This window comes from Pteropus medius, unplaced genomic scaffold (genome assembly GCF_902729225.1).
Source record: "Pteropus medius unplaced genomic scaffold, Ma_sr-lr_union100, whole genome shotgun sequence".
In the NCBI taxonomy this organism is placed as follows: Eukaryota; Metazoa; Chordata; class Mammalia; order Chiroptera; family Pteropodidae; genus Pteropus; species Pteropus medius.
Window position 1 is genome coordinate 35,429,749 of NW_024349800.1, and position 15,460 is coordinate 35,445,208.

Here is a 15,460-nt window from a genome sequence, read left to right on the forward strand (position 1 = left end):
AATAATATTCCACTGTAACCATATTTTCCCTATTCATGCATCCATTAATAGAAATTTGGGTTGCTTCCACATTTAAGCTGTAGTGAATGATGCAGCTATGATTATGGAAGTACCAATACCGCTAAGATTCTGCTTTAAGTTCTAGAGTATATACCTAGAAGTAGAATTGCTGGGTCATGTGGTAATTCTGTTTTCGTTTTTAAAGGAAATCCCATGCTGTTTTCCACAGTGGCCGAACCATCTTACATTCCCACCAGCAGCGCACAAGTGTTCCAGTTCCAAGGAGCTAACTTTTATATTTATTTTTTTAAATTAAAAATTATTGGGGGTGACATCGATCAACAAAAGTGCACAGTTCACTTTTATGTGGTTTTTAAAAATGTCCATTTAAATCTGAGCGATTAACCCTGAACAAGCCCGATCCAGTTTAATCTCGGAAGCTAAGCAGGGTTGGGCCTGGTTAGTACTTGGAGGGCAGACTACCTAGGAAGACCGGATGCTGTAGACATAAAAAATAAAATAAAAAAACAAGGGATTGTAAGCTGACGAGGCCTTCGCAATCTGTGAGGTCAATCAAGGGTTGCCTCGCCTAAAAATAATGTGAAAAATAAATCAATCCGAGCGATTATAGATCCAAAGAGCAAATATATTATGGGTGGAGGCCGGGGGCGGTATACCATAGTGATCACTTGTTTGGTGGCTCTCCTGTGCCTGGTACTTGAATATTTTACATCGACTCTCTAATCTTTATATAATTCTATTTCTTAAAATAAATTTTCAAGATAGGTGTTAGTGCCTCCATTTCACAAATGAGGCTAAAGCTTAAATGACTCATCCAAGGTCATACACCTAAGAAAGTGCACCAACCTAGACTCATACCCAGGTCTGACTCCAAGCTAGAACCTTATTATTCCACAATATCAAGGGGCTATTGGGAGTCACTAATCCCACACAATCTCAGATATTGTGGTTTTCGAGTGAGTTTTTTTTTCCTCTGGTAAATTACCCCTGGCAAGGAAAGAAAAAGGGAAGTAAAAACAGAAGACCTTTACAGATTAGTCTGTCAGCTGAGCAGCTGCATCTGCTCTTACCCAGATTTTCATGGGTTTGTGAGGGAGAGAAATGGAAAACTTGTGGCCTCCAAGAGGCCGAAATACGAGGCTGAGAAACGGAGCAAGGGGTACGGGTTTGTAGTCTTCCAGCTTCATTCTTCATCGGCTTGAAGTGTTTTCGTCTACCCCTATACAAGGGGCTGGAAACAGCGTGGCAAGAAAGGATGGGTGAAGAAGGAAGATTCTTCAGCAAGCGAAAGTCAAGCGACTCTGCCGCCTGGCGCAGTTGCCAGGACACCGCCGCCAAAGCAGTAACGGCAGAAGCCGCACCGCGTCTCGGCCGCGGCTGCTGTGAGTCCGAGTGACGCATTGCAGGTACGAACCAGCCAATCAGGGGTCGGTTCAACGACTGTCGTTACGCGTCACTACGACAATGCTCCTCCGCGCCACAAAGTAGCGCCCTTTAGGCGTGACTCCACCGTCCTTTAAACAGCTCGCTGGGGAGTGAAACCCACTTACTTCATCCATTCGTCTATTTCTCTTTATTTCTGGCATCGTCCACCAAATAACTGTGGATAAAGGGGTCTCAAAAAGAGTTTGAGGGGAGGAGGGTAGCCGGGACTCGTTTGTGATGTTCCGTTATCTGGCATGCGGCGGAAGGATCTGGCGGAGGGAGGTGTTTATGAGGCGCTGGGGGCGGAGGGGGAGAATTAGTCCGAGTGGAGCGAGCGAGCTGAGTGGTTGTGTGGTCACGTCTCGGAGACCCGTAGCTCTTGCAGCATGGTGAGTTCGTCGCTAAGCTGCCGGCGCTTGGCCTGTGGGGGAATGAAGCTGGAGCCAGTTACCTAAAGAAAGAACTCGCCTCCGTTAAACCCTCCGGGAGTGGTCTTCGCCAGAGGGATGGCGCGAAAGAGGCTGGGGGTGCCCACGGTGTTTGTGTCGCAGGTGCTCCCCCACCCCCATTCTCAGGAAGATGTGCCGTGTCGTGTTGGGGGCCAGGCGCACTGTCCCCGAACCCGCAAGCTCAGGCGCTTGGCCGGATGAGGATGGATCCGGGGTGGGGGGCAACCTAGCACTTGCCGGAGATGAGCGAGTCGAAGGGTGGGGGTAGCGGGAGCGTCAAAGCCTTGGGTCGGGCATCTCTAAAGGTCAGCCCCGGGGGCCGGATTCAAAAGCCCAACGGACGGTTAGTACCAGCGCCAGGAAGCGCCTTTGTCCGCTTGCGGCCGCCATGCGCCGAGGGGGCAGGAGGTAGCGCGCGAGGCCCGGGCGAGCGCCGGCGCCGCCGTTAACCCGCAGCCCCCGCGTGCGGAGGGGAGGGCGGGGGGCGAGCGGGCGCGGCGCGCTGTGTGGGCTGAGCCCGCGCGGCACGGGGAGCGGCCGGGGGGCGGGGCGGCGGGCGCGGGGCCGGAGCTGCCGCCCGTTCGGCTCGCGCCCCAGCTGCTGCGCTGGCACCTGCAGGGCTGCGGAGGTCCTGGCGGCCGCGGCGCAGGCCACTTGGGGGTGGTTGGGTGGGGGAGGGTGGTCTCGGCAGCTTCCCTTTCCACCACCCAGACTGAACAGTAAAAAGAAATTTTTAAGGGGCTTTGTCGTTGAAGAAAAGAAACTTGTATCTGAAGTCAGGCGCGTTCCCGCGGTACGCATCTTGTTAGAGAAAGCCTTCGGCCACAGCTAGGGTCTGAAAGGCGTTTCCTATCCACCACCTATGGAAAGCAAGCTCTCCGGGGTGACTGTCCTGTTGTGAAAGTCGGTCTTATCCTCATATAACAACTGGAAGGATGCCTTTGAAAAAGGCCATTGAGTGTACCCTTTTTTTGAGTCCTCACGTGCACGCCTAATGTCAAAGAACCACGACCACACACAGCATTGCCCGCGCTTCAGTCTCCTTGGAAATGATTCGTATTTCTTTGAGAAATTGTCAGGTCATTTTAACGTGCGGTTCAGTTCATTTGTACAATAATGGTTTTTAAGTATTACAGTGATAGCAGAGTATTGCGAGGCAGGGAAATTTAAAAAGCTGTTTCCTGTCACTTGAGACCGGAACTCCTGTAAAAATCTAATGAAGGCGGTAATTTACAATAGTTATTTTGTGGTTCCTTCTGCCAAGTGTTTACGCGATGGGTGTGTCCAGGAGGCAAGGTGACATCTTAAACAGGAGTTGGAAATCCTTGCCAACTGAAACCTCCAGTTTGTATGGGTGTGGGGAGAGGAGTTCACTTTGCTTAAAACTAGTGTTTAAGTTTGGTGCACTGGTTACATCTTGATATTTTAAATTATTTTTTTCTGAATTTGAGTATGTTATTTGTATTTACCCTTTTAGATAAAATGGTGTACAATTATAGGCATGTAATCTCCATTCTAAATTGTAAGGAAATTTTTTAATGTTTTTAAATGAAGGGTAAGGTTTTTCTCCCCTGTCAGTCTGATAATTGAAACAAGAACTCGGATAGGTTTTCTTGGTGATGCCTGGGGTTTGTAGTTGTGCTTTCGTGGTTCTTTGCCGGTAATAAGCTTTTTTTGTAGTTACTGTTTGCATCATTGATGCTTTGGGATATTTCAGTTTTTTTCGTTAAATTGACAGTTATTGTTCACTAATTTGAAAATTGTCCTGAGGTACTTCATATAAGACTTGGAGATCTTAAAGAAGAACTTTATCAAGTTAAAGAATAAAAAGTTTATATGGAAGTGGAATAAAATTATTCACATAGCTCTAGGGTTTACACGTAGTCAGTATATACTCATTGAAAGCGGGATCGCTTTAAGAAAACAAGACTGGGGTGACTTGATAAATAATAGAGGTGAGGAGGTAGAAAAATTAGTCACAAGAGTCTAACCATTCCATCAAACTGCAAGGAGATTTGTTTCTGTTAGACTGAGGAAATTCACAGAGGTTCTATTAAAATACGGAAAATTCTAGATTCAGCTAGAATGATCAAATTAGGCCTTTGGTAAGGTCCTAATTTTTTTAAAGTAATTTGTTCTAGTGGTTTCTTTTGGTCTAAGATGCTATTTGTAGTAAGTGCTGTTTTATCAGAATTAAAGTATCTTTTAACTCTACTGAAATAATTTACAGACTGCTTTTGATATAGGTAAAACAAATACCTTGATTTCTGAAATTGTAGAAAAATTTTACTTATGAAGCCTTGTATCTAAATGGCACTTGAAAGAATCAGTAATGAATGAAGGATAGAAGTTTGGGTTCGATTTTAAGCCTATACACAAGTGCTCATACATTTATTCAGATAGGGAATTTTGGATTATTTGTATACCACTTTTCACTAGCTTTGCTCTAAAAAATCCATTCCTACTTTTGAATGCCACTTAAGGAAATGTTAAATAGGTACATAAATACATTCAGTTCAGGTCACACATAGTCTAGATTAGTGTTTCTTAGTGTTTGCAAGTCACCTGTGGTTTTCCAAAATGCAGATTATAGTTCAGAAGGTCTAGGGAGGGACCTGAGAGTATACAATTGTTTGAAACCTTTCTCTGGCATGACAAGAACAGTAGGAAAAAATTATATCAATTGTTGTAGAAATAAAGAGAGTAAGGACTAGTCATCTCTCTAGTGAATTATTCTTCTCTTTACTGAGATAAACACACTTTAATGAGCTTGAGTTTTCCCAAAAGTATAATTCTTCTAGTTCTTCCAAGTATTAGAAAATGGCCCTCTCCATAGACAGAAATAAGAACCAAATTTATTTGATGTAGTTGGAAAAAGTTTACAAATTTGAGTGCTAGGGAGTCTTTTGTTCCTGATTTTAGTAGGCTTTAATCTGAATGTTGCTGGTAAAGTTTATTTTAAAACCTTCAACTCTAGATTAGTGGTAAATATAAAAAACTTAAAAATTTTTTGAAACATTCCAAGCAAAAATCATGGAACGCTTTTAGGCTGTGTGAGTAACTTAGTCTCGTGTTTGGTTTATTCCTTGAAGCTCATTTGTGATCTTTTCTAAAATTGCATTTGCCCGGATGTAGGGAGCTGGACAAAATGTTTTGGGGTCATTAAAATTTGACTTTCCAAGCAAAATTTAAAAGTTTTTGTTTTTCTTTTATAGCTAACATCCCTGTTTCTTTTTAAGGTCTTCTTAGCTTTAATATAAATGAGCTTTCCCAAAATCTTTTGCCCCACATTGCAAGAACAAACCCATTGTCTCTTTTTCTACACATAACCGTCAATCTAAAATTTGCTGCTCATGTGTACACACGTACTGCAGTGCCTTCTACACGTTTAGCTTAACGTTTTTAGTCCTATGATTTTTATCTTCCACCTCTGTCCCTGGGCCTCACCTTGTAGTTTCAGTTTGTGGAAATATATTTTCTCAGCTTAAAGTTAAGGTGGAACATGGTAGGTTTCTTGTAAAGAAAGGGCTTGATAATGCCATGCATGTTTACCTTCTGTGTGGAAGTTGAACTAGCTAAATTGATATTTAACGTTGAAGGTTCTTTGGTTAGTTTATATAAATAAAATAATTATCACTGAACTGTTTGGGTGCCAGCCCTTTACATAGCTTCTCATTTACTCTGCACAATAACCTTGTAAGGTGGGTATTATTGTGTTACAGGTGAGGTTGACCGAGAGGTTGAGTAACATTGTCCAAGGTCACACAGTTATTAAGTGGTACAGCTGGGATACTAGCCTGGTGATGACTCAAAACACCATGCTTTTTCCTCTGCTGTGCCATGTTGCCCTTCCTTCAAAAATGATAGGAAGGCCTGCAAAATGGAATCAGACTAGGAGTAAATCCTCTAAAGCCTCTAACAAAGTAAACAGCAACTCAATGTGTTGACTGGGTTTGGAATCTTATTCCTAGGGAAAACTATGATTTTTATATCAAATACTTGTAATTATTTTATAATTTATGCATTTGGACTTAATTATTGGCTTTTTGATTTTGTTACCAGACCTTTAGCATTTTTTCCTTTTTAAATAGAAACGAGTTGAGTTTTTGAGGTCAAATCAAAATTGTTGAGCAGGGAAAGAAACTTCTGCTTTCTTGGTTTCTCAAATTTTCTCAGCGCTGTCCCCTAGAGAAAATGTTACGCTATTTACCTTAAAGTGTTATCCTTATTAAGGGTGTGTTCATCTAAAAAGAATGAAACCAGGCAGTGTTGCTTCTTTTCATGTCAAAAAAATTAATGGATTAATCATAGTATGTTTGACTTCATGTAGGTAGGAATATCAGATAGGCTGTTTCTTTGTTAGTGCCTCTCAGAACCATATTAGCAGTTGCTTCATGGGTATAAGCAGTGAAAAGTCCAGAGATAAAGGTCACATGAAGAACAAGGAGCCTTGATATTTTGCAGATTTTTTTTTTTTATATATTATAGTGATCTGAATTTTAAACTTACAGGTATTGGATATGTCTCAACACCTAGTGTTTAATCCTGACCCTACTAGTTAACTAATTTTGTACTCCCATTCCCTGAAATTTAACTTGTGCCTCTTTCCCCATTGTAAGATAGGTGATGATAATACTATTTATTATAGGGTTACTGTGAAGACAAATAATAAAAACACATATAATGGATTTTAACAAATGCATGAACATATATATTTTTTTTTAAAAAGGAAAAGCGAGTAACTTCTATGTGCTAAAGATATCACAAACCTCAGGCTCACTTTGAGATTTCAAGAGTCAAGAGAAAATGACTGGTTGGACTTATCATTTGGTAAATAATGTGGTTCAGATGTTCAGAATCCTGCATTCTCTGCAGTTGCCTTGCAGGAGGAGTAAAACCTGTAGCTTTCATGTTGTCCCAACCAGGACAGCTTGGATTTTAATCTTCTTAATAGATGAGAATTTTGCTTAGTAATTTTGGGGAGAGTTGGAAATTCACTTTCATGTCCAAATGATGTTTAATCGTTAATAGGGGCAATTTTGAGTTTGGTCCTTGGACACTATTTTTGGTTCAATGGAGATTTCTGGTAATTGTTTCTACCAGAGGAGTTGAGCTTAAGTTTAGGTATACTAACTTTGAAAAAGGAAACAATATTTCTATTGGATTCTACCCTTATTTTAGAACAATAACTGCAATGAAACTTTGTAATGTGCCAGATTTGCTTTTTTTCAATTTGTATAAAATTTAGACTTTCAAACATATTCTGAAATATTTTCTCAAACATATTCTGAAATATTTTCATATCTTAAACTTGGAGTAAAGACAGCTTAGGTTTGAAGATAAACCAAATGTGTGCATTTTCTACCCACCTGTGTGCTTGTCGCTACTACTAAGGAATATTGAACTAAATGAAATTTGTTACATGCCAAACCTTTAGTTTTAAAACTTGTTTCTGTAACTGCTAGTCTGCATACTCTCAAGTTGCTTACTTATCTTTTTGATTTTTTTGTAGGCTGACCAACTGACTGAAGAGCAAATTGCAGGTGAGAAATACTTTACCTGATGGTACCCATTGGATTTTATAAATTGAACAGCCAATCTCAAAATAAGATACCCATATGAAAGAATTGACTTTGATCTGTGTAGTAGATAACAAGTGGGTGTAATGTAATATATAGTGATTGAACCTGCATTGGCAAGTGGGCAGGTTAACTTGCCTGTGAAAGTTGTGTGGGGCTAACTGTAATTAAAGACATGTTTTTAGGCTATATGAATATACCTTGGAGCCTGGTGTTGGTCTTTGTTTTTGTTGAAGATTATCTTACACTAAAACATGAATTCTGGGCAGTTTTTGATATTGCAGCTCCAAATTGTCTCCACAAGAGAGCCAAACAGTAATTAAGTAATTTGAAATGTAGAATCAGAAAATGAACGTTGAATTTACCCCAATTTAAAGTTAGCTAGTATTTTAACCTTAGAATTGTATATATAGTCAGAGAATAACTCTTTCTCTAGTGAAAACTCCAGATCCAAAAGTTAGCATTCTGTTTTATAGATATTGTAATTTTGTCTTACAAAGCAGTTTCAGCTATTGAGATAAGCATCTTAAATCTCTCCTTTGGTTTGCTATGGAAGTATGTGAAATTGTTACATAAAACCTAATGTCATGTTGTCTTTATGCCATACCATTAAACATTAGTACTTTGATTTTATTCTAATACTTTGAGATGGCTGGCTAACATCAAATGTTGTGGGAACTTAAAAAGTTTTTTTTTTAATGCAGTATTGAAATGTCTTTCAATCTCTATTCCTTTACTTTCAAAAGAGACTTTAGTTAACACAACCATCAAGCAGTTTTAACTGCTACAATTTCCCTGGTAGGCAAGGAGTTTGTTGAAGTACTCAGAAGCACTAAAGCATTTTTTTTAATGCTAGAGAAAACTGAGAAGCCCAGTTGGAACTCAAATCATATAGCCCATTTAAAATAAGCCCCTTCCTACCCTCCATAAACACAAATTTAGAGGAGCAAGGAATCACTAGTCTCCTTGGATAGCACAAGTTATTTGATAGGACTGTATACAGTAGAAAGCTATTGCATTAAGGACCAAATTTAAGCAGGTTCTATTTTTACATATTGAATTTGACTTAAACTTGGATTTACTTTCTGAGGTTGGTAAATTGCATGTATTGAGTGTGTTAAAATAATCAAGAATGTTAAGTACTCTTCTTAAATGTATTAATGAAATGTAAATATTTCGAAAGTTTTTTATATAATGCCTCCTTCAGGAATTGACTTTTGAACTATCTAGTATTTCCAGTCTTAAACTCCTAACGTTCTCTAATATATCTGGCCTTCCTCTCTGCCTTTCATTTCCCAGTAGTCCCAGTCAGGTAGTTGTGCCTACTATACACAACACAGAATGCTCACTGTAAGGTAGAAAATTGTATTACCCAAGGTGCTTGTCACAGAGTTGATGGCTCATTACTACCTACACACACACACAGTCTTTAGAAAAATAGTTTGTGTCTGAAATATAAGAGGATCAATTTTCAATAACTGATAACAGCATTTTTATAAAGAATAGTTGTAGTTCATTGTCTTTAAGATAAATTCTGTCATTTCATTTACTTTCATGATTCAGTTAAATTTCCAGTGGGAGTGGGAGGAAAATCTGTTGTAGATTCTCTTCCTTACCCTGTCTTTTCATAGACTTTTAAAGAGGTTCCTTGGACATCAGATTTTACTGAACCTTTCTTTAGGTTAGAGGAACCAAAGCTTTTATGCTACTAAAATAAAAACCCTGCGAGATCAGGGACTTTTTTGTTTCTTCTTATATTCCCAGTGCTTCCTTCGTAGTAAGGACTGACTAAACATTTCTTGAATGTTTACATTTCACTTTCAAAGAGGCGTGCAAGACAAAAACACTCCTTACTCTATCCTAAGAACTATTCTGCCTCCTCCCAAAGTCCTTCTAATTCTAAATTGAGTATGTTTCAGTGTCCACTTTTGATGTTAAAAAGTTAACAAGATTCATATATATGATGCAATGTTGAATATACTAAGGTACTTTTTAAGCTAGTTTTATCTTTATATGACGATCATTACAGATTTGTATAGAAATTCTACAACAGCAAATAACTTGGTCTAGAAAAAAGCATACTTGTTGGTTAGGTGAAGTTACTGGAATTGTTTACATTACCTGGTCTTGAACAATCCAGAACTGTCTCATGTAACATCGCTAACAAGTTAATTCTATTTGACTCTGCCATGATGTTAGTAGTAATAGTTTGACATTTAGAGAACCAATAGAAACAACATACAAGAATTTTCAATTTTTTTAGATATATAAAAGCTGATAAATTCTGTTTGATTTTTCTTTTGTAGTAATTGTTTTCATAACCTATTTTAATAAAATTGTAAATGTATGTAATAATTAGAAGAGGATCCTGGGGTTGCTAATGAACAAATAAAACTTGAGTAATAGTGTGATTTTCCTGAAAGTTTTAACGTAAGGCATAACTAGAATGGATTTTATAAAGTCCTAACAATTACGTTGAAGTTAGTGGTTCTGTGATATTCAAGACCTGTTTTTACCTTATTGCATATTTAGGTTTGACTCTTGGGTTTATATTTCAAGTCATTCCTGGGAATTTCTGTTTAGAATGATATGCTTCTATCCATGAAGATTATACTAGTTCTTAAATCCAAGTGGTGAGCTGTAAAGGCAGGTGAATTTAAATTGTACTTAAGAGTTTATTCTTATTTCAAGGAATTTTGACAGGTATTTTTGTCTCTTTAGTGTAAAAAACAAATTCAAAATAAATCTTGACCTTTAAATATTTTCAGTTTTCTTTTTTATGTCCATAAGGTAAATTGTAGTTATAGATGTAGTTTATTTTCTGCTTTTCACTTACTCCAGCAAACATTTTAAGTGTTTAAGTAGACTTTAAAACGTATTGAAACTTAGAACACACACATGTAAATTAATACCATGCATCTTCCAGAATTTGGCTTTAAGTTAAAGCACATAGTAAAAATGATTAGCTAGTTACACTGGGAATTTTGTACATATGATAGTGTTAAATGATGTCTGTTGCTAAGTTTTACAGCAGGGAATGTAATGTAAACAAATACAAGTCTCTAAGTACTTTAATTTTCTTGTAGCTTAAGTTATTAGGTCAGAGATGCTATGTGTTCAAATCTTAATGGTTCATATATTTCTAAACATTTCTACATCCTGTGGGAGGTAAAAAAAAAAAACCCTAAGATAATATCTTCATCAAATTCTTATATTTGTGGGATTTATTGATCTATTTTTGTCATTGGGTTGATCTAGGTTAGTACTGTATACTGTTGGTGATTTTTCATATAATCAGTGAGTAAATTTGGTATTAAGCTTCTGGTATCAGGTTAGTTCTTGTGAAAACAAGAAATATTTAAGTAGAATGGAACTGTGTTACCACTGAATGCAGCAAACTACAACTAGTCAGTGATATCTAATCTACAGCTAAGTAATTCAAAGATTTTAAGTAGAAGAAAGTGACATTAGTGATCCAAAAAGGTAAATAGGACCCAAGTTGTTGTGGATAATTTTACATAAAGAACTCAGGAGGCTATTGTAGTTGTCCAGGCAGAAGGTGATGGGGCCATGACCAAATTGTTGGTTGTAGTGATAAAAAAAAAAAATAATCAGGCAGTATTTAAATAGCAGAGTTGAACAGGACTTGACAGATTTCAGGGGGAAGAGTTTAAATGGCTTTTGCTTGTGTTCCTAGGGTAGCCAGGGGAGTAAGTATAGAGTTCATTTTCATAAGTCTTGCTTGAGGTCATCCAGGGGAGATGTCCTGTAGGAAATCAGAAAGAAAGGTATTATTTATTATTGAGAGATGAGTATACTAAAGTAGTGAAATCTTCATTATAAATGGACATAGATGAAGTGGCTGAGGAGAGGAGAAAGTTGGTCACATCTACTTGTAAGAGACAAGTAGAAGAGCCTTTAGCATCATAAGGTAGGACATCTATTAAAGTAACTGCTGTGGAAGCCAAGGGAATGAGTGTTTTTTAGTGTAGTTTGTGGCTACTGCAGGAAAATGAGATCATTTTTTTCTTAACATTAAGTACGTACTTGCCAGACATGGCTGTAAGTGCTTTACACATAGTGGTTAAATTCTTTAAATTAGGAAGTCAGTACCTTTAGCCCCATTTAACAAAAATGAGGAAGCTGAGGCAGAAAAAAAGGGTTTAGTAACTTAATTTGCCCAAAGTTACATTACTAGTAAGTGACAGAGCTGGGATTTTTAACCCAGACAGTTGAGTTCCAAAGTGATTTTAGTTTCTATGTGGTATGGTCTCACATAACTGAAACATACTTGCTGGATTGGGCACCTAGATCATTACTGGTGAACGTGGTGATTTTAGCTGGTGCGTTGGAGCTGGAAGCAGTTTTAATAGTGGATTGTTAAGTGGAAATGGGTTGTGGTGCCTTCCAGAACTTTGGAAGAGATAAAGACCGGCACTTAAAAGAAAATATAATGAAAGTTTAAATTTAGTTTTAGGCTAAGAGACATGAAGATAATTAAATTTTAATGGAATAGTCAGTAGAAGAGTGGTTAAGTCCAGAGAAAAGATGATGATGATGAAATGAAACTGGGAGAGGTTATATCAATTGGAATGGGGGATAAACAGGCAGGGAATAAATAGACTTGGCCTGTAAGATGAGGCACACCATTTCTTAAACATGTGTCAGGTATATATTTTCAAATGTTTTAGATACGTTAAGGGAGCTTATAGCTCCATGGACTTTGGAACTGGTTTTATATTTGCTAGCTGATTGGGTCTAACATAGAAAGTATCTTACTCAGAAAGTACTAGGTTTGTTAGTAGCTCATTCGTATGATCTTGAGCTGCCAAATTTAATCTCTGCTTTTTTCTCTTGTCTGTAAAATAAAACGGCAAAGCCCAGGTATTGTGGACTGTTGCTCCAACAGCTTTCCATATAATCTAGTGAAATAAAAGCAACTTAATTTCATAAGATTTTAAAGATCTTAGGCAACATTACATTTTACTCTCAAGTTTGGGATTTTCTTATCTAAAGAAAGGTCTAAATTATCTTTGTTCTCAATAATACAGCTAAAACTGGCCATTCATATCTAGATCATTTCATTAACATTATAGATTATTTTGTGATAGTCTCCTGTCTTCCAGAAAAGGAAACCAACCTATTGCATATTGTTCTGAAGTTTAAAGTTTTTTATTTTTAATTTAGGAGATGATGAAATAGACTTAATTTTAATTTTCAAGGAGTACTCCAAACATGATGCAAATAAGTATGGTAGTTCTATAGAAATATGTATTTGGAACTAATGGTCTTATTTTTCTATTCCAAGTAGGTTAGATCTATAATTTTGAATTGTGTTCCACGTAACAGCTTTAATAGAAGATGAGAAGCCAAGTCTTTTGGGGCTTCGATTCTTTGCTTCTTGAAATCTAGAATAATTTGACTTTTATCTGGTCTAGACATTGGAGTTCCCTGTAAGATTTTCGATGAAAAAACTCCCTAGTATATCAGTATAATCGTTATGCTGTATGATGATTAGCTTGAAGATATTTGAAATACCGCAAGGCTTTCTCACCTAATCTTTTTAGGAATCAAAATCCCATTTCAGGTGCTGTCTTCATATATATCTTTAAAAGTTGATTAATATGGTTCATTTTGGATGTTAACAATTTTATTGTTAATCTGTACATTTGGATTCTGGTCTTTTAAACAGAATTCAAAGAAGCTTTTTCACTATTTGACAAGGATGGTGATGGAACTATAACAACAAAGGAATTGGGAACTGTAATGAGATCTCTTGGGCAGAATCCCACAGAAGCAGAGTTACAGGACATGATTAATGAAGTGGATGCTGATGGTAAGTCTTTTTAATTTTGGGGTTTGAGGAGGGGGAAGTTGAAGAAGTGGCATTTAAATTCTGTTGTAATGTTTCAATTAAACCATTTCAGGAAACGGCACAATTGACTTCCCAGAATTTCTGACAATGATGGCAAGAAAAATGAAAGACACAGACAGTGAAGAAGAAATTAGAGAAGCATTCCGTGTGTTTGACAAGGTAGGTTTTCAAGGACTGAATTTGTTAAATTTTAATTTGAAGATGAAATAAAAATATCAGAACCTCTTATTCTTTGCAGACTTGTTTTTCTAATGATTTATCAACATATTTCAATATCAAGCAAAAAATTTTAATTCAGTATAAGCTCAGATTTTCTAGTAACATGTATTGCATTAATCTCATGGCAAAAGAGGTATCACTTGACTTCAGAACTAAGAAATAATGATTTCAATATAGGATATACTGCTCGACTCAGTGATGTTTAATTTATAGGTTAATTTTTTGTATATTCTCTTTAGTTTGTATGGATTTCTAAAGTATATTTTTCTAATGTGAAATTTAGGAAACTTGTTAAACTTCCATTTCGACTCTTTGATTTTCACTTACACGTTTTACTGACTTTTATTCTAGGATGGCAATGGATATATTAGTGCAGCAGAGCTTCGCCATGTGATGACAAACCTTGGAGAGAAGTTAACAGATGAAGAGGTTGATGAGATGATCAGGGAAGCAGATATTGATGGTGATGGTCAAGTAAACTATGAAGGTAAGCCTTTCATCACCTCATTCTGTGCTGTGACGAGGTACTTGTTAGGTATCTGATAGGTCAAAATTAGTTTTAAATAAAACTCACGAAGATGCTAATAAAACAATTATTTATATTTACTAACCTTTTCTTATTCAGAATATTGTGTACAAACTAGGCAACATCGTTGTCACTTGAGAACTTTTTATCAGGTTCTACCCTTATACCCAAGATCTGCATTTTAACAGGATTCCTGGTGGGTGATTTCATAAGCACGTTAAAGTTTGAGAAGAAACACTGTATTCAACTATGAGGAAACAATTTTTATATAACGTTTGTGGAACAATTTAAAAAGCTTCAAATTTTTATTTCAAGATCCTCAAAATAAAATTAATTTAAGAAAATTCATTTTCTTTATTGGATTCTCTTCTATCAGTTTTAGTCTGAAACTATATATGCTTCAAGTTCAAGTGTCATTTGTAAAACAAAACTCAGCAAGAATGCTTTTTATGATAGCTACTTAAAGCATTAATTGGGTTTATTTGTTAATTTTGGTTTATGAAGTTCCAGCTTTGGCAGTAAATTAGAATTTTCCTCTGCACTTTATGAAAATTTTGAGAAAAAAAGGGGAATAGAGATTGCTCAGTGAGTAAATGTGATTGGTTTTGTCAGTCCTTTGCCGTTGACTCAACATTTTGTGTACTTCTTCTTTTTCAGAGTTTGTACAAATGATGACAGCAAAGTGAAGACATTGTACAGAATGTGTTAAATTTCTTGTACAAAATTGTTTATTTGCCTTTTGTTTGTAACTTATCTGTAAAAGGTTTCCCCCTACTGTCAAAAAAAATATGCATGTATAGTAATTAGGACTTCATTCCTCCATGTTTTCTTCCCTTAATTGTCATTGTCCTGAAACCTTATTTTAGAAAATTGATCAAGTAACATGTTGCATGTGGCTTACTCTGGATATATCTAAGCCCTTCTGCACATCTAAACTTAGAAGGAGTTGGTCAAATGAGGGAACATCATCTGGGTTATGCCTTTTTTTTAAGTAGTTTTCTTTAGGAACTGTCAGCATGTTGTTGTGAAGTGTGGAGTTGTAACTCTGCGTGGACTATGGACAGTCGACAATATGTACTTAAAAGTTGCACTATTGCAAAACGGGTGTATTATCCAGGTACTCGTACACTATTTTTTTGTACTACTGGTCCTGTACCAGAAACATTTTCTTTTATTGTTACTTGCTTTTTAAACTTTGTTTAGCCACTTAAAGAAAATCTGCTTATGGCACAATTTGCCTCAAATCCATTCCAAGTTGTATATTTGTTTTCCAATAAAAAAAAATTTTACCCAATTTTACCCAACTGTTGCTCTGAATCTGAGTCATTTAATTAACTTGAGGTCAAATAATTTTGAGAATCAGATG

At 36.9% G+C, this 15,460-nt stretch overlaps 1 protein-coding gene across 2 annotated transcripts; it reads left to right on the forward strand.

The window, feature by feature from the left end:
* The first annotated feature begins 1,666 nt into the window (after positions 1 to 1,666).
* Positions 1,667 to 15,398, forward strand: CALM2 (calmodulin 2). 2 transcript variants are annotated; one of them, XM_039887234.1, is made up of 6 exons: positions 1,667 to 1,835; positions 7,408 to 7,438; positions 13,167 to 13,310; positions 13,402 to 13,508; positions 13,920 to 14,055; positions 14,752 to 15,398. In XM_039887234.1, exons 1-6 carry the CDS (start codon positions 1,833 to 1,835, stop codon positions 14,778 to 14,780), a joined length of 450 nt encoding a protein of 149 aa, XP_039743168.1. In that variant the 5' UTR covers positions 1,667 to 1,832; the 3' UTR covers positions 14,781 to 15,398. The 2 variants fall into 2 exon arrangements, with proteins under 2 accessions (XP_039743168.1, XP_039743167.1); XM_039887233.1 differs by lacking the exon at positions 1,667 to 1,835 and adding an exon at positions 6,625 to 6,725.
* The last annotated feature ends 62 nt before the right edge of the window (positions 15,399 to 15,460 follow it).

Excerpts from the sequence above, each read along its gene's own strand:
- CALM2 (XM_039887233.1), top strand. The coding sequence starts at position 6,702 with ATGACTGGTTGGACTTATCATTTG. Across the intron at positions 7,439-13,166 it reads GACTGAAGAGCAAATTGCAG|AATTCAAAGAAGCTTTTTCA; the intron begins GTGAGAAATACT and ends TCTTTTAAACAG. Across the intron at positions 13,311-13,401 it reads TAATGAAGTGGATGCTGATG|GAAACGGCACAATTGACTTC; the intron begins GTAAGTCTTTTT and ends AAACCATTTCAG.